The sequence below is a fragment of the Dreissena polymorpha genome, chromosome 9 (assembly GCF_020536995.1).
Source record: "Dreissena polymorpha isolate Duluth1 chromosome 9, UMN_Dpol_1.0, whole genome shotgun sequence".
Taxonomy (NCBI): domain Eukaryota; kingdom Metazoa; phylum Mollusca; class Bivalvia; order Myida; family Dreissenidae; genus Dreissena; species Dreissena polymorpha.
In genome coordinates this window covers 59,826,842-59,846,546 of record NC_068363.1, presented here as the reverse complement: position 1 = coordinate 59,846,546, position 19,705 = coordinate 59,826,842, and the positions used below count along the sequence as shown (strand labels likewise).

At 37.2% G+C, this 19,705-nt stretch overlaps 2 protein-coding genes across 2 annotated transcripts in view; one reads left to right on the top strand and one right to left on the bottom strand.

Moving 5' to 3' along the window:
* LOC127844274 (DNA replication factor Cdt1-like) overlaps nt 1-19,705 on the top strand; it is a 228,731-nt gene that overhangs the window by 62,663 nt on the left and 146,363 nt on the right. The gene's annotated exons all lie outside the window — the stretch shown is intronic.
* Nucleotides 1,072-19,216, bottom strand: LOC127844278 (dnaJ homolog subfamily A member 2-like). Its single transcript, XM_052374374.1, has 10 exons — nt 19,076-19,216; nt 15,347-15,406; nt 13,450-13,552; nt 12,307-12,451; nt 11,722-11,802; nt 10,827-10,960; nt 9,923-10,065; nt 6,127-6,325; nt 5,110-5,237; nt 1,072-4,028 (listed from the first exon to the last, which is right to left on the bottom strand). Exons 1-10 carry the CDS (start codon nt 19,142-19,144, stop codon nt 3,834-3,836), a joined length of 1,257 nt encoding a protein of 418 aa, XP_052230334.1. The 5' UTR covers nt 19,145-19,216; the 3' UTR covers nt 1,072-3,833.

The window sequence follows — 19,705 nt, the reverse complement described above, 5'->3', positions numbered from 1 at the left end:
AGTAAAGACCGGTACATACATTTTTCGAACCACTGTTATCCCTAAGATGTCTGGTTTAAGAAAGTAAATGCTGTTGACATAAACATTCAATGTTTTATATGTCATTAAACAATAAACTGTTATATTATTTCATTACTTTATTTCTGCTCTTAACCAATCACAAAACTAAGGTTTGCAAATAATTAAAAGCAGGGGGGCATGCGTATACGGGAGCTTACTGGGTTTAAGTGAGGTTAGCTGGAACTAAACTTCCAAGATTGAGTCGATTTCGTATTTTTCGTGAAGGAGTAGCGGATATTTTCACCCGGTTAGCAAGTTTATATTTCTTTTACCGGTAAATGAATAAGCCCTTTTGGCTCTACGGTGTTTATGCTTCCCTCGGTTTTTTGTTTCAATACCGTAGACGTCGGAATAAAAAAGATATTGAAGCAAATCCGTCTACAAATTTGTTGTTTAATTTTTTGACCTTCGAGATGTTGGACGTTCGAATATCATTTTCTCTCATAATAAACAGTATTTGTGCACGTTTACAGTAAAATATAACATAAATCATAATTATTTTATTATCTCGACGCCTTTTTATGTCTATTAATTCATTTAATACCGAATTATAACGGGTTAACCCCCCTTTTTGGAACTAACTTCCTTTAAAGCACAGTTTGGGACCTGACTTTCAAATGACAAACAGCCCTTTCATATGTGAAAGAGATTGACACAAAATAATTACCAATCTATAATAAAGTTTATCCTTTTCAGATATTCTCTCAATCTGCCTAAAGTTCATGTATGTCATCCACATACAGGAGGATGTATCGAAAGTCCATTAAATTACTTTTTCTTGAAAGTCTTTCAACTTGTTCACGTATCAGTCCCAGATCCCCTGCGATCCAGATTTCTAGCATAAATGATGAATAAAGATAATTCAATTTTAAAAGAATTGGGAAAATTAAATGACAAGGTTTGTAGGTCCAGAAACCATTAACTTCGCCTACAAAATAACTGGTTCCAGATGCTTGTGTTTGAAACGATGCCTATTTACATCATGATCATTAAGTACTATTGTAACACCTCTTGATTTCTCACATTTATTTTATTGTGAAAAGTTATGTTATACAATAAATAAAATGACAATGGAAATACTCAATATATTAGAAAGGCATGTTTGAATAAAAACAGCAATCAAGGTAATAAAGCTGCTGGGTACAAGTTGGAATAAAACACTGATGCTTTAATTAGTTAATTAGCATATCAAGAGGTATTGGCTGATGCTTCAAGCACATATTTGAGGGGTGAAATGTAACTTTTCTTACTACAATAACATGCTTTTTCAACAAATGTGCATATTTATCTTAATAGAACAATTATAAAGATACTTTTATAATACACAGTAATTAAAATATATTGTATGATGTATATACAAAGGTGGCTTTCGTTTATCTATTCCCCCCCCCCCCCCCCTCTGCCATGGTCCAGTTTTACAATGCTACATATGCATCTTTTACACTTCAATATTACTTACATTTGCGCGAGTAGGTATGTAAAACTAGAACCAGTCGACATAAATTTAACTAGTTTCAACGGAAAAACAATTATTATAATGAAAAAAACAAATGATTTTATACCTAAATGCAGATCAACAAACATACTTTTTCCTCTTAATTTAACATTTAAAATGGCTAGAAAATCAATAACTGTTTCAAAAAAAGACTCAACATGCCTGGGATGTACACATGCATCTAACACCAACCATCCTATGTTGTAGGACACAGTAAAACAAAATGAGTGTAGAAGGACATGTATTGTGTAAGTTATCAAAGCAGCATTCATGGGTATTAAATTCTTAATGAACACAACAAACAAAACATCATATTTACACAGCCAAAATGTTTCCTTTTCTACATACATTACATGAAAACATGTAATAAGGTCTTGTGACTACCCCTGAATACTTAATAACAGTCAAATAGATGGTACAGAAGAGCTATAGGGTAACTGAATTTTTTATGTTTCAGAAAGACATGTAACCAATTGCAAAAACCTTCACAAACGTCAAAAAACTTAGTTTTATTACAACATAATCTCTAATACATATTAAGGTATTCTGCAGCAGCAACATTTTGTACTCAATCACACATTATTAAATAAACAAGAGATTGCCAAGCAATATTGTCCCCTACCGGTGAAACTCCACCATTGTCAGTAAAAAAAATAATCTTAATTTATATTTGTTACCATTGCAACCAGAATTCTTGACGTAGGAACAAAATGAAATGATGTGCATTATCTCCATATTGCCATCTATCCATGTTTCAAGTTTCATGAAAAAAATAAGAAGAACTTTTCAAGTTATTGCAGGATCCAGAAAAGTGTGACGGACAGACAGACAGACGGAGTGCAAACCATAAGTCCCCTCCGGTTTCACTGATAGGGGACAATAAAATATTGTTCAAGCCATTTTGTATATTGTAAGTTCTGTATTGATACATAAGACAATACCGGTTAAGACATTTAGTTTCTGGAATCGTTTTCCAAGCTAGTCTTAAAACTTTTTGGACACCCTGATTTTCTTAAGAACTCTAAATTTTTGGGTAGTTGCATTTTATCAGCATTCTACTTATTTGCTAAAATCTGTTAATAGACCTTTATCATTTTGTTAATTTAAACCTTTTTGATAGTTTAGATATCTAAGGATAACATTCCATTGCTAAAAATGTTAAGTAGGACAAAAAGTCTTCAATTTTACTGCAGACGGTATAAAAATCCAACAGATGACTGTAAGAATAATAAACTGTTACCATTTCGCTTATTAGAGCCTTCAAACAGTTAATATATTTAAGGATAACATTCCCCACTAAAAAAGTTGAATGGGACAAATTGTCTACATTTCACTGTGCCATATTTGAAGGTCTTATAGACAATGATACAAAAAACTAATGCGAAATCATAATATGCACATTTAATTTTAATTGAACTTAACCCTTTCAGTGCTGGTACCGAATTTTGAAGGCCTTTGCAAACAGTTTGGATCCAGATGAGACGCCACAGAACGTGGCGTCTCATCTGGATCCAAACTGTTTGCTGTTCTTATAGTATTCTTTGGAAAAAAATCGAAGAAAATGCTAATTTTAGAATTTCAGCAGACGACATTTTAGCAGACAAAAAATTTCCCAGCATGCAAAGGGTTAATAATATTTCACGTTTTGGAATTTCAAATCACTACCCATTGTTCATAATTTGTTCAATGCCAATCTTCAACCTTATTTATATATAGGAGTATATAAACCACACAGCAAAAGGTGTAGTTTGTAAGAATGTCTTAATATTTGGACGCTGTCTTCAGGAGATATTTTGGTGTTTCTAAAGTGCCTAAAAACTTTGTGTAATTATGGTAGTCTTAATTCCAAGTCTTAGAATGGATTGGTATATACAAGCTCAAGACCCATTCTCTACTGTTTCTCATGCTTAAGAAATATTTCCATGAGATACAAATCATATCAAGAGCACAGCATATCGGGTGCCAACGCTCGGCTGTGGGTGCAGTTTTAAATAAATCAAAGCTTGTCAGAAGAATACTAGAGGTAACAGTGACCTTGACCTAGTGACCCAAAAATGGGTGTAGCGTGTAGAACTCATCAAGGTGCAGGTACATATGAAGTTTCAATGTTGTCGGTGGAAGTATTTAGATTTGAGAGCCAATGTTTAGGTTTTGGCACGGCGGACGCTGGACGGCCGATGACAACTGGATATGACAATACCTCGGGTTTTCCCCGAAAACAGCCCAGCTAAAAATGAATTTCTACATGTAAAGCACACTAAAATCACAGAAGTTTTGATCATTGATGTGCACACTGCACCCTCTGTCCTCCTCTCATTTCATCGTCATCATCCTCCTCATCATGGTATGCCTCGCCGCCACGGCGACCATCACTGGAGCGGGTAGAGTCATATTCTACCAGGTTGACCTCTTCTACGTGTTCACCCTCTGGCATCTCAAAGTCAGGTCTAGCCGGCAATAACTTCTCAAGTTTCTGGAAGAACAAGGTGTAAAAGTAATGAGTTAAAAAAAAGAAAACTTAATACATTTGCGTAAGTGTCGCCCCAGATTACCCTGTGCAGTTTGCATATGCTTATCAGGGACAACACTTTAAGCCTAGACTTACACAAACAATTCCATAACAAGGCACAAAATTGTCACAAAACCAGGTTTTCAAAAAAAAAAAGTCTGATAAAGGGAGACAATTCCAGATGTGCATTATAACCCCCCCCCCCCCCCCCCTTTGTTTCAAATTCAATCTTTTTTTACTTGTGGCGGCCTTGATTTTAATTTGAAAAAAAGTCTGATACAGAGAGAAACTCAAAATGTGCTTTGTTACTGATTGTTCATAGTTACCCCCCTTGTTTCAAAATCAATATATTTTTAGTGGTGGTGACCTTGACCTTGGAGATATAGACGTAATTGTTTCGCGCAACACACCGTCAAATGGTGGTGAACAAATGTGCCAAATGATTTTAAAATCTCACAATGAACGACATAGTTATGGCCCAGACAAGGTCATTTATGGCCATTTTTTACCTTTGAACTCAAAGTGTGACCTTGACCTTGGAGATATCGACGTTATTCTTTCAAGCAACACACCGTCCAATGATGGTGAATAATGTGCCAAATGATTTTAAAATCTCGCAATGAACGAAAAGTTATGGCCCGGACAAGCTTGTTCCCGCTGACATTCGCCAATCTAATAACCAGTTTTTTCCTTCAGAAAACCTGGTTAAAAATCTAATTGTTCAGGCTTATCTGGGATGAAACTTTATACACATGCATTAAACCCAATTTTCCCAGACCAGAGCTCTTATAAACATACCGGTTTTGAAGAATGTGCATTAAAAACACTTAAGAGTGATATGAAACTAAAATGCTGATTAACGAAACTAATGTTATATCCATGAATGAAAACCTTTTCGTTTCTATGTTTCTCTGTAAACTCATTTCAAATCTACACTAAGAGAAGATAATGTTTATTCAAAGTAAATGTTGAACAAATTGTTATTTCTTTTTGCTTAAGTAATTTAATTGAAAGAACATAACACAACCAAAATGGGTGCACAAACCTTCAATTTAGACTCGTCTGCAAAGTTGTTTGGTGGGAATTCTACTTCAAATTTGATCAGCATATCTCCCTTCTCAAAGGGGTTTCTTTGTTGGGGGAAGCCTTCCCCTTTCACAACTTTCACCATGCCTGCACAATCAACAATATGCCTTTAGTAGGGTCGGACATCTTGAAATTTTAACACTTATTATACTTTAACTTGAAACTATTAGATACTGATAATAGAATTTATTAAAGGAAGTTTTGTCATTGCTGTATCCGAAAATAGTACAGTTATGCAAATTCATTTCATGTACATTTAGAAACATGTTATATGATTAAGGCACAAATTTCAGAAATAAGATCAAGATAATGCTCACATATTACAGTTTTACTTTACTTTTCAAACATTTAAAATCAATGCAAAGAAACATACATGAAATGGATTTCAAGTATGACATATAAGGGAGAGATAATAAAACAGGCATACTATTTATTGACTTACTTTTTCTATGAGGATGTAACTTGCCAATGCAAAATGTAACATAACTAGAAATGTGTCGCAGAAACTGATGCCCCAACGACACATGTTTGGATTTATATTCTTCAATAGACAAAAGTCCATAATTTTACCAAAACTGGCCACGACAAAATTCCTTTCTTTAAGATAACCTACACATGAAGGTTATTCACATGTTCAGTCTTGAGCAAAATTAAAGGTTTAAAAACTCAAGCTTTAAAAGTGAAAGCCCAACAAAGTACCATATTGCACAGGTGGCAGAAGAAATTCCTTCCTTAACGATCTCCTACACATTAAGGTCATTTAGCTTGAAATTTGAGCAAGATCCAACCAGCCATTAAAGATTTGAAAACACAAACATCCGAACATAGATACATACAGACAAACTGGCAGGAAAGTGCAGCACCTAATGCCTCCCAGACTCTTGGGGAATAAAAACAAAGGTTAGAATCTGCACTGAACACTCTTTCCGTAACTTTCAACTATCATATCTCACTCTTCCCATCAAAGTCCACATACCAGGTTCTATGATATCACCGGGAGAGTTCTTGATGATCAGTTCTCTGTTGTCAAGCTGCGTAATTGTGAAGTGAAAGCCACACAGTGCCTCAGTGAGGGAGATTTTGTGGGTCATGACGAGGTTATCTCCCTCGCGAGTAAACTTCTCGTGTTCCTTCTGTTGCAGGACTATGATCACATCTCCCGGCTCCATGTCAGGCTACAAAACACACAGAGATTTAAGTAAAATCTTTCAGATTAATTTAAGGGCTTCCTATGCCATTTATTCAAGATAAAAATTAGCTTAATCTTGTTAAAAGTTGCATGACAAATAGTTGAATACAAAAATGCAAGTTGTTCTGTATAGGTGCATACCAGTTTCAAAATTGTTTGAATGAATCATATGCATGAACGAATCTCTCATGCCCCAACCCACATAGCCTGTGTACATACCAGCTGGCCCCCCTCCCTTAGGAATGGAATCTTCTGTCCATCCCATATGCCCTACCTAGCCTGTGTACATACCAGCTGGCCCCCTTCCCTTAGGAATGGAATCTTCTGTCCATCCCTCATGCCCTACCTAGCCTGTGTACATACCAGCTGGCCCCCCTCCCCTAGGAATGGAATCTTTTGTCCATCCCATATGCCCCTACCTAGCCTGTGTACATACCAGATGGCCCCCCTCCCCTTGGAATGGAATCTTCTGTCCATCCCTCATGACCAACCTAGCCTGTGTACATACCAGCTGGCCCCCTCCCTTAGGAATGGAATCTTCTGTCCATCCCTCATGCCCAATCTAGCCTGTGTACATACCAGCTGGCCCCCCTCCCCTAGGAATGGAATCTTCTGTCCATCCCTCATGCCCAACCTAGCCTGTGTACATACCAGCTGGCCCCCCTCCCCTAGGAATGGAATCTTTTGTCCATCCCATATGCCCCTACCTAGCCTGTGTACATACCAGCTGGCCCCCTCCCCTTGGAATGGAATCTTCTGTCCATCCCTCATTCCCAACCTAGCCTGTGTACATACCAGCTGGCCCCCCTCCCATAGGAATGGAATCTTCTGTCCATCCCTCATGCCCAACCTAGCCTGTGTACATACCAGCTGGCCCCCCTCCCCTAGGAATGGAATCTTCTGTCCATACCTCATGCCCTACCTAGCCTGTGTACATACCAGCTGGCCCCCCTCCCCTAGGAATGGAATCTTCTGTCCATCCCTCATGCCCAACCTAGCCTGTGTACATACCAGCTGGCCCCCCTCCCCTTGGAATGGAATCTTCTGTCCATCCCTCATGACCAACCTAGCCTGTGTACATACCAGCTGGCCCCCTCCCTTAGGAATGGAATCTTCTGTCCATCCCTCATGCCCAATCTAGCCTGTGTACATACCAGCTGGTCCCCCTCCCCTAGGAATGGAATCTTCTGTCCATCCCTCATGCCCAATCTAGCCTGTGTACATACCAGCTGGTCCCCCTCCCCTAGGAATGGAATCTTCTGTCCATCCCTCATGCCCTACCTAGCCTGTGTACATACCAGCTGGCCCCCCTCCCCTAGGAATGGAATCTTTTGTCCATCCCATATGCCCCTACCTAGCCTGTGTACATACCAGCTGGCCCCCCTCCCCTAGGAATGGAGTCTTCTGTCCATACCTCATGCCCAACCTAGCCTGTGTACATACCAGCTGGCCCCCCTCCCCTAGGAATGGAATCTTCTGTCCATCCCTCATGCCCAACCTAGCCTGTGTACATACCAGCTGGCCCCCCTCCCCTAGGAATGGAATCTTCTGCTCATCCAATATGCCCTACCTAGCCTGTGTACATACCAGCTGGCCCCCCTCCCCTAGGAACGGAATCTTCTGTCCATCCCTCATGCCCTACCTAGCCTGTGTACATACCAGCTGGCCCCCCTCCCCTAGGAATGGAATCTTCTGTTCATCCCATGTGCCCTATCTTGCCTGTGTACATACAAGCTGGGCCCCCTCCACTAAGATTGAAATCTAATTTTCATCACCCATGCCCACCCGAAAAATAAGGGCTTTTTCACACCATTTATATTTTTGGGGATACCATTTAATTTGGAATTTCAGCATCAATTTACTTTAAATTGAAAACAAACTTATTGCTTGATTTTTAATTTATATTAAATTGTTTATGAAACTTACATAAAACAGATAATAATACACACTAAATGGATATTGCAACTTCAAACTGTTTATTTCTATGCCTAACAACTCTGTTTCCACACATATGAGCGTCATACCATAATACAATTGAGAATTTTGGGACTGGATTTAGGAAAAAAACAAGATGTGTTTGTGAAACACAATGTCCCCCAATATAATTTTTGACCTTGTAGGATGACCTTGACCTTAACCCTTCACCACTCAAAATGTGCAGCTCCTTGAGATACACACGCATTTCAAATATAAAATTGCTAGCTTCAATATTGCAGAAGTGACATTACATGCGCAATTTTGACCCATATATTTGACCTTGAAGGATGACCTTGACCTTTCACCACTCAAAATGTGCAGCTCCATGAGATACCCATGCATGCCAAATATCAAGTTGCTATCTTCAATATTGCAAAAGTAGTCATAAAATAAGCGATTTGGGCCACATATATTTGACCTCTGACCTTGAAGGATGACCTTGACCTTTCACCACTCAAAATGTGCAGCTCCATGAGATACACATGCATGCCAAATATCAAGTTGCTATCTTCAATATTGCAAAAGTATTCATAAAATAAATGATTTGGGCCACATATATTTGACCTCTGACCTTGAAGGATGACCTTGACCTTGACCTTTCACTACTCAAAATGTGCAGCTCCATGAGATACACATGCATGCTAAATATCAAGTTGCTATCTTCAATATTGCAAAAGTATTAATAAAATGAGCGATTTTGGCCACATATATTTGACCTCTGACCTTGAAGGATGACCTTGACCTAGACCTTTCACCACTCAAAATGTGCAGCTTCATGAGATACACATGCATGCCAAATATGAAGTTGCTATCTTCAATATAGCAAAAGTTATTGCAAAATGTTAAAGTTGGCGCAAACCAACCAACCAACCAACAGACCAACAGACAGGGCAAAAACAATATGTCCCCCACTACTATAGTGGGGGACATAATAAATACTTTTTGCCATTGACAATATGATCTAATAATTGCTATAAAATCAGCCAAACTACCTGTGTACTACAAGTTCTTACCAGCTTGTGCCTTTTGTCTTAGAATGCGATCTTTAGTCTATCCCTTATGTTCTTCTTAAGATTGTACACCTACCAGCAGGCCCCCATTTGATCATAATAGAATCATCTAACCACCTATTATACCCTACCTAGCTTGCGTATCTAACACCTGATCCCCCTTTCCTCATGTAAGATGTGTACATACCAGCCTATCTTCTGCCCTATTGCAATATGAACACCTGTCTTATTCCTCGTGCACCACCTAGCCAGTGTACCTAACACCTGATCCCCCATTCCTCACGTAGGACGTGTACATACCAGCCTATGTTCTGCCCTATTGCAATATGAACACCTGTCTTATTCCTCGTGCACCACCTAGCCAGTGTACCTAACACCTGATCCCCCATTCCTCACGTAGGACATGTACATACCAGCCTATCTTCTGCCCTATTGCAATATGAACACCTGTCTTATTCCTCGTGCACCACCTAGCCAGTGTACCTAACACCTGATCCCCCATTTCTCACGTAGGACGTGTACATACCAGCTTATCCCCCACCCTATTGCAATATGATCCTGTCTATTTTCTTGCAACACCTAGCCAATGTACCTACCAACTGATCCCCCTCTCCTCGAAATGGTATCTTCTGTCCATCCCTCATTCCCTTGTCCACATGCACCTCTAGTATCTTGTTCTCGTTGGTAACCTTCTTACCCTTGCATACTTTACACTTGTCCTTCTCACTAATGGACTCACCTATAAGCAAACAAGCAGCATGTTCAATTGTACAAGGATGTCTGTTGGTATCAAATATAATTAAAGAATGACTTATTAAAATTATTTTCTGGAATTGTGATCAGTGAAAATATGATATGCTCCATTTGTGATCAAAAGTGGATTATAAGAAACATGGCAATGCCATAAAACCAGTCTTTCAAAATTTTACTTATTAATTAAATTCAATTAGGCACTCATACATTTTCAGCACCATCATTCAGCAATTTGCCATTTTAAGTTACTTTGACCTAACCTTGAGATTGATCAATGCACATTAAAAGATATTGACAAGAAACCACTTGCTTGCTGATTTTGTATTTATAGTAACAGTGACCTTAACCTGGACTGATAGACCCCAAATACAACCCTATATACAAGTTAGGTCTCCTTGTTAGCTTGCAATATTAACAGCTTCAAGATTGGTCCATGTAAGCTCAAGCTATTGACCAGAAACTAACAGTTGGACACTTGCAGACAGCCTGCCATACCCCAATCTAGTAACCAGATATTCAATTTTGATGAAAACTTCATAAAACAAATTGGTAAATCTACCAAAACCTTTTTTAAAACTGGACTGCTTTCCCGTCTTAGATTTCATTCTATAAGGATCAAACAAGGCAGAACAATCATACCCCTGATAAACCAATACTGAGCCACCTAAATTCTTAATAATCCTCATACACAAATTGCAAATGGTCAATTTTACTGACACATGTCACTCCTTGTTGCTAGTTGCTTACCCTCCCCATGACACTCTGGACACACAGACTGCATCTGCTGTACCATTCCAGGCCCCAACTGTCTGAGAGTGACCTTGACACCGCGCCCATTGCACACCTTGCACCTCACTGTGGCCCCTTGCTTACCACCCGCACTAAAACATGAAAAATGAATAACAGAGTGTATTGAATAACTTGTACTGCTTTATATTTGAGCATCTCTCTGGGAAAACGAGGTTAACCCATTTATGCCCAGTGGACTCTCCAATCCTTCTATAATGGATCAATTTATTTCCAAATTAGGGGTGTCTGGTATACTTTTTTCTATATTTAGAATATTTCTTACAGAAATTCCTTTAAGCAAACAGCGCAGACCCAGATGAGACGCCGCATTATGCGGCGTCTCATCTGGGTCTACGCTGCTTGCAATGTCCTTTTTTCAGGACGCTAGGCATAAATGGGTTAAATGCATGTGCGTAAAGTGTTTCCCAGATAAGCCTGTACAATCCGCCTGCGTACTGCACAGGCTTATGTGCAACGACACTATTTGCTTATGCATCAATAAACATTTTCTCAGAGCAGGGTTCATTACATTTGACTGGTTTATAATTTTTCAAAAATGGTTAATTTCAAATCCAACTTTTGGTTACTGTAATAAAAACATGTTTTGACAGGGCAGGTCTCATCGTGTTTTTATAAGGACAATGATGAAACAATCTACTGAGTATCTTATAATATATAAACAATCATTTTATTTCCGTAAATAGTTCCAGTTTGGATTAACTATTATTGCATGTTAATTAAATGTTAAATTTGCTGAAATTGGAAAGTGATTTTAAAATGACATACACATTTCCCTAAATTTACTAAGGTACAAAATGTAGTCATCATCTATGCAGTTTTTGTAGGAACTTACCCATTACATTTTGTGCAAATAATTGTTTTGCTCAGCTGCAGTTTGGAGGTTTTACCATTGTACAGATCTTCTAACGAGACCCTGTAAAAGAAATCAACAATCCTTACACTATCTTATAAACTTTTCCAAACATGTTTGCAGTTAAAAATCAGTCATTGAAATTGCAGTTTGACCCAACAAGTAATAACATCAGCTGAACCTGGTTAAAATGTTTAAAATTAACATTGTTCTGTACAATATTAACTTTGTATTGATATTGATTATAGCAAATTGTTTGTCTGAAGTGGTCAAAGATCCATTTATGAGCTTAGTTCTGGGAAAACTGGGCTAAATGCATGTGGGTAGTGTCATCCCAGATTAGCCTGTGCAGTCAGCACAGGCTCATCAGGGACAACACTTCCTGCATAAATTTTCTTTACGAAGAGACTTTCTTTTATCAAAAAAAATCCATAAAAGCGGCAAGTTTTTTTGTCCCTGATAAGCCTTCCAGACTGTACAGGCTAATCTGGGACAACATTTTAAGCACATGCATTTAGCCCAGTTTTCCCAGAGCTTGACTTATATGAGAGTGGTTGGCTAGCATACCTGAGTGGATGGAAGGTGTCCTCACCCCGTCTGCGACCTCTTCTAGCCCCCATACCCCCACCCATCCCACCAAACCCAAACGGGCTCCCACCCATCCCAAACAGGCCTCCAAATAGGTCACCAAACATGTCTGCTCCACCAAACCCTGCAACAACAACATGGACAGATAAGTACAAACTAAACAATTAATATGAGCATACTTATGATAAGTAGGTGGTCATTTATTGACGATCACTATTTTATTATTGAATAACTAATCAGTGACATGTAAAGGGAGATATGACTTAATGGATCAGGGAAATGTAAAGGGAGACATGACTGCTTGGATAAGGAAAATTTAATCCAAGAAATGACTGCTTGGATAAGGAAAATTTAATCCAAGAAATGACTGCTTGGATCAGGGAAATTTAATCCAAGAAATGACTGCTTGGATCAGGGAAATTTAATCCAAGACATGACTGCTTGGATCCGGGAAATGTAAAGGGAGACATGACTGCTTGGAATAGCCTTGGATCAGAAAAATGTAATCCAAGACATGACTGCTTGGATCAGGGAAATGTAAAGGGATACATGACTGTTTGGATCAGAGAAATGTAAAAGGAGACATGACTGTTTGGATCAGGGAAATGTAATGCAAGACATGACTGCTTGGATCACGGAAACTTTAAGGGAGACATGACTGTTTGGATCAGAGAAATGTAAAAGGAGACATGACTGCTTGGATCAGGGAAATGTTAACTAATTAAACACATGACACTATGGATCAGGGAAATGTAAAGGGAGACATGACTCCTTGCATCAGAGAAATGATAAGGGAGACATGACTGCTTGGATCAGGGAAATGTAATTCAAGACATTACGTTATGGATGAGGGAAATGTAAAGGGAGACATGACTGATTGGATCAGGGAAATGTAATCCAACACATAGCATTATGGATCAGGGAAACGTAATATAAGAGTGTCAACAATTTAATGCAAATATTGTATTTTTATTTTAAATCCTTAGAAAGTTCAAAAAAGATTATCCAACTTGACTGCACATATATGATTTCATTAGAAAATTGTTATGCATGTTACATAGCACCTACTATATGGACATCTTACAAAGTCGTCAGTTGTCATGGTTACACAGTAATTCTTACCTCCGCCCCCACCTTCCTTGAGTCCCTGGAGACCAAACCGGTCATAGGTCTCACGTTTCTCTGGATTTGACAGCACTTCATAGGCAAAGCTTATTTCTTTAAACTGAAACAGAGGTATACAGAAACAATCTATAAGTCTACTGAATGCTTGAACAAAACCCAAGACAATCTAGTAATGTATTTTGATATTTGCGGATGAATTGATAACCTTTGGAAAACAATCATTTTGTTTGTTGAAAATAATAGCAAAAGCAAAGTCTCAAAGATTGGGTTACTATGATAATAACTTACAGCACATGTTTTTGGCAAAATCACTGAATGCGCATAAGAATAACAGAAAAAGCAGCTCATGGTTATCTGCTGCAAAAACATGTCATTAAAACCTAATAAAATGAAGATTCTCAATCTGCTTTTCTGATACAAATGTTGGTACATGAGCCTTCATCTGGGAAAACTGGGCTTAATGCATGTGCGTTACCCGTATAGTGTTTTCCCTGATTAGCATGTGCAGACTGCACAGCTGTGGGGTTTTCATTTTGTATTTTGGGAATGGGGCGGAGTCCCTATGGCTTGGGAAAAAAATCGTTGTTTCAACTTAAATTGGAAAATAATAATTGTTTACTGGGGGCTAACAAATGCTTAACTGAGGAGCTGCGCCATGAGCGCATGATACGCCCGTCGTTCACCAATGAAGTAGTAAGGTAATAAATAACCCTTTGAATCATTTTTTTACTTCAGTTTATTTGTATTTGAATAAAGGGGATCAGGGTTTATCAATATTAAGATTGTGTTGAAATTTGAAAAAAATCCATCGAAGGATATTTGAGCTACAGTAGGACATTCAATGAAATCACGAAATTTTGACGAACAAAGTCCCATAACTCTGGAACGACAATTCAGAATTCCGTCAAAAACGAAAGGGGATCAGGGTTTATCAATATTAAGATTGTGTTGAAATTTGAAAAAAATCCATCGAAGGATATTTGAGCTACAGTAGGACATTCAATGAAATCACGAAATTTTGACGAACAAAGTCCCATAACTCTGGAACGACAATTCAGAATTCCGTCAAAAACGAAAGGGGATCAGGGTTTATCAATATTAAGATTGTGTTAAAATTTGAAGAAAATCTGTCAAAGGATATTTGACGTAGCGTACGACATTAACAGACGGACGGACGGACGGCTACGGTAGGACATTCAATGAAATCACGAAATTTTGACGAACAAAGTCCCATAACTCTGGAACGACAATTCAGAATTCCGTCAAAAACGAAAGGGGATCAGGGTTTATCAATATTAAGATTGTGTTGAAATTTGAAAAAAATCCATCGAAGGATATTTGAGCTACAGTAGGACATTCAATGAAATCACGAAATTTTGACGAACAAAGTCCCATAACTCTGGAACGACAATTCAGAATTCCGTCAAAAACGAAAGGGGATCAGGGTTTATCAATATTAAGATTGTGTTAAAATTTGAAGAAAATCTGTCAAAGGATATTTGACGTAGCGTACGACATTAACAGACGGACGGACGGACAGACGGACAGACGGACGGACGGACAGACGCGGGGTATACCATAATACGTCCCGTCATAGACGGGCGTATAAAAATGGTCCATAAAAGTTCAATACATGTATAACATTTACAAAGGTTCAATTTATCCAGCTTGATGGGAGATGAACTAAATGCTGAGACTTATTTTTTCTACATTTTTATTTGGAAATTGGGAATTTTCCCATCTGAGAAAAATATATACTTTTTTTGAAGCAGAAATAGTTCCTTCTACAGGCCCCAAATTTGAACAAACAACCTTATTTGAGATGACACACATGTATTAAGCCCATCCATTATCCCAGAGCACAGCTCATATATAATCGTTTGAGAATACAAACCTTATCTCCTGCCTCAGCATTTTTATCTGGATGAAATTCTTTTGCAAGCTTGTAATATGCCTGAAATAAGGTAAATTATTGAATTAAACTAACAACAATACTGTTTATATATTAATTAATAAGGCTATATATAGTATTAATGTTAATTAAAGATCATTGGTGAAATGCTTAATTTATATAATTTTAAAAAACTTACAATAAAAGTGATCGTCACACTGCCTTTAGTAGGCAATAGCCTAACTTAAGGGAATTGACATGTTGCAATAATCAGCAGTATAGATAATCAATTTAAATATGTAAACAAATGGGGAAAAAGCGCTTCATTTTAAGTTTACATCCCCATAAACAATTTGTTTTCGTTTTTCCAGCTACTTTTGGGTAGTTGCTATTGTAGTGGTCCCTGGCAAATCTTAATGCAAACAATGTTTTGTGCATGCATCGACATTGGTAGCCATGTTTAGTTTATATGGGCCACCTTTTTTCCACATTTGGGTGTATATACTGCCAAAAGAAACAAAATCAGAATTGAAAATTGCAAACAGACAAGTGCAAATTTCAATAACTGAAAGCATTTAATTCAAATGTTGATCTAAGCAGAAAGGTGATTTTAATTATTATCCTCTGATTACCATGTACATGTATGTATCAAATGGTTAAGGAGACAAGTAAAACAATTTCTGAATTAATGCAAACAATGCCGCAATACACGATTTACCTTCAACGATTTATTTTAATCCCTTTAAATCCATATCAAAATTGTTAATTTACAGCATGTTTAACCACACAAAGCCGATGAATCCATAGTCCATACACACCCACAATAACATCCCGTACTCACGTTGTTTACCAGGTATCGCATCCGAAAAGAGAGAGTACTTAATTGCAATAGGCATAAGGCCAACAAAACTTCAAAAATTTGATTCAATGATTGACTGAACATATTTATAGTAAAAATTATACAAACTGAAACAGTAAATAAACTAATGTATAACTTCTATTTACACTTTATTAACAAGTTTCTGTTTTATCGGTCATTGACTCATTCTTGTTTTCAGCAACATGGACACATAAAATTGCTCAAGACTCGCAAAAACACAAACGTTAGCCATTTTTTCAAATGCATTTCAGAATATATTACTATTAAAAAATAAAATTAGCATGCAATTGGGACGGGGTATACCAACTGATCATGTGCATGCGAAGTTCTTATGCTAGATTGGTTCATGCAAAATTTTCTGAGAATCGAGACAAAAAAGTTAAGTCTTTTCTTCAAAATAAATCCAATACATAAAAGTTTTGTGTTTACACTAGCACATTCGTCTGACTCACTTTGCAATTTATGTGGAAGTTTTATTTAGAGGACCAAAAAATTTAATGAAAAAGTGATAAATTTTGATGATTTCAGTTAAAGCAACATCTGAAAATGCAAATACACTTGTTTTTTTACTTAGTTTGGTCGTGTCTGTGTTTATTGTCAAGCGTAGTAATCTTTAATAGCGAAACAAAATACTCCAAGCACATGAGTGTGAGGTAATCACGAGAACCGTGTTCTTCACGGACACAAAATGATCAATATCAGGAGATGCCCAATATAAGGGAATTGTGCAATACTGTTTATACCAGTGCTTTCCACAGGATTTTTGTCAGGCGCCCCGGGGCTGATAGGGGTGGTTCGCGAGGGATGTCCCCTCCCGACGTTGATTTTTTTTTCATTTAACGTGTCAATTTACGTTCAATGGTGCGTTATAACTCAAAGAAAAACAGCGTCAAAAGACGTCATTTGGTGCGCTATGACTTTTCAAGAAAATGCCTCAGTCATTTAAAAATATATATAATTTTTTATATTGCTTAATTGTTTAAAAACTTTCCCGCACTATTAGTAAAATCCCGACTCGATCGATTACCCAATACATCCGTTTCAACCAACTCTATTACTGTATACTTACTACTTTTCAAGTTTCTATTTATTACCCGATATTACCGTTTTTATAAATCACTTTCTGGTAACTATTTATGATAAAAGCTCTCAATTCTTTCTTTAACACAAACCTTGCCATTTTTCTTTAGTATCAAATAAATTTTAAGTGACTATTTATAGATTTGATGAAATATTGCCTCTGAACATGTGTCAATCCCCTGACGTGTTGTGTGCTTGTTAAAACGCTCAATACACACACGCGACATCAATATGCAAATGACACGATGTTGTACATGCTGCATAATTTTCATGCTTTTTTTTATTGAGAAAAAGATTCGACACAAAATAAATTTGCACTGCTAATTTGAAGCAAGAATATTTTAAAGTTGCGGTAACATTTACATTCAGAAGTGTGTTTCGGATTAAAAACCCGTAAACATCGATTTGTGTTTCGGATTACAAATTTAATTATTCCCATTTTAGATTTCAACAAATATTAACAGTAGCTGTTGCGTTATGCATTCAACGATAATTTGTTTAAACACTTTACGAGTCGAATAAATATTTTGACGTAATTATGCACGAAATTCACGTTGTCCATGAGGATTACGGCCGGTTGCCATCATCAGTCTTCTAAGTATCGATTATCGGAAGAAACATTTACATTGTTAAAGCACATTACGTGTCGAATAAATGTCAGAAAAACGAGGTGAATCAGTTCTATAAATGGACATGATGAAATATACATGAACTGGAATTCAATTGTTCTCGCAAAATTGTAACCGGGAGTTATTTGCACAACTTACTCACTATAAGTAATTAATTGTTTACCACTTGCAATTTATTTCTCGTATTAATTATGAGTCATAGGTAACACTTGTTTACAGTAAAAAGGTGTGATGATGATGCCCGAAACCGTCTTTAATGTACTGTACTGTACTAGTTACCAGTTTTATATTACGTAAATGGTAGAACTTCCTGCTTATCAAGCTGCAATAAACTCTTACTTCGTGCCCGACGTCAATCAAAAATAATGGTCGATAGTTAACCCCGCCCTCATGTGCATTTGCGTAACCAATTGGACGATGAACATCACAGTTTGACGACTGGAAAGTTACCTGATACATCCTTGTCAGCATTTAAATGACTGTGTAATGTGGCTAGAATAATCGATACGCGCGTCATGCTATTCTCTTATCAGTGTATTATCCATTACTCCATGTGGTGTTTATGGCGATTACTTGTGAAAGTAGGTACTGAGTGCTCTTTTAAAACAGGGAATATTGATACACTGATAGAGAAACCTTGATTTTTTTGACAATCTCCACTTTCTTTTACTGAAAAATACACTGATCGGAACTTTCAAGCGCCCCAGGGACTCTGATTTCGAAATTCAAGCGCCCCAGCGAGGGATCGCTAAATGGCCTGTGGAAAGCTCTAAATACTTAATTGATTATCATTCATGTTACTTTGTGTATTTCTATATTATTTCCACTTAATCAAGTGTTATTCTTGGAATTATTGACAACATAAATAATTTTAACTGTGTTTATTACATGGCAAAAGGCACAAAGAAATTAAATAAAAAAGTAATGATACACGATTCATATGTGCTCCTCTGAAATGTGTTTTTTTTTTTCATATGACATGTTAAAACTGCGTGATTTCTTTTTGTCACACTAAAATCGTGTCACCATGACGTAACAAGACATGTTTTAATTCAGTTTTCTTCACTCCAGAACAGGAATACAAAGGTACGAATGTATTTCGTTATGAACTCTTTTAATTCTGTGTCATCAAATTGTATGTACCTTCTTAATTTCGCTGTCTGATGCGTTTTTAGACACACCAAGAACCTCGTAAAGTTTTGTGTCAGCCATTGCTATTCACGCCGTTCCGAATATAACCGTGACGTCATTCGGAGGTCACATAGAGAATAATTATAATCCAAGCAACTTTTATCGAAATGAACATTATTGAGTCCGAGCTAGTTTTAGTGAAAAACAATTAAAGATAAGATCTAGACATGTACTTAATTAAAAACTATAAAAATAATCATAATAAATAAATGATTTAGTAGAAAAAATAGCATAAGCAGTATTTAACAGTCTCGATGGTTTGGTAAATTGCACAAAATTGTAAGTGTGCTTCGATGTTTATTAACTTACTATAGTAACTTACTATATGAAATTGGACGAAATTTTAATATAGCTGCAATTTCTCATTATTTTCTTTATTATGAAATGCATTTATTTTTTAAGTTGTCTTGTGCTGTAGGATGAGGGGCGGATTACTCGAAGAAAACCCAACCTTTCCGGTATGGTGACCACTCATTTTAAACGCTCGCACGTGCCTGGGACGGGGATTAAACCTGGGTCACCTAATTGAGAAGCGATTGTTAAATTTATAGATCGATGTTTCTGTTTGATAATAGAAGAATG

What these genes read in the sequence shown, in the direction of transcription:
- LOC127844278 (XM_052374374.1), bottom strand. Translation starts at nt 19,144, where the DNA reads ATGGCTGACACAAAACTTTACGAGGTTCTTGGTGTGTCTAAAAACGCA. An exon ending in ATTTGCACAAAATGTAATGG is followed by an intron (nt 10,961 to 11,721) that starts GTAAGTTCCTAC and finishes TTCATGTTTTAG; the next exon opens with TGCGGGTGGTAAGCAAGGGG. An exon ending in CGGTGATATCATAGAACCTG is followed by an intron (nt 5,238 to 6,126) that starts GTATGTGGACTT and finishes TTGATTGTGCAG; the next exon opens with GCATGGTGAAAGTTGTGAAA.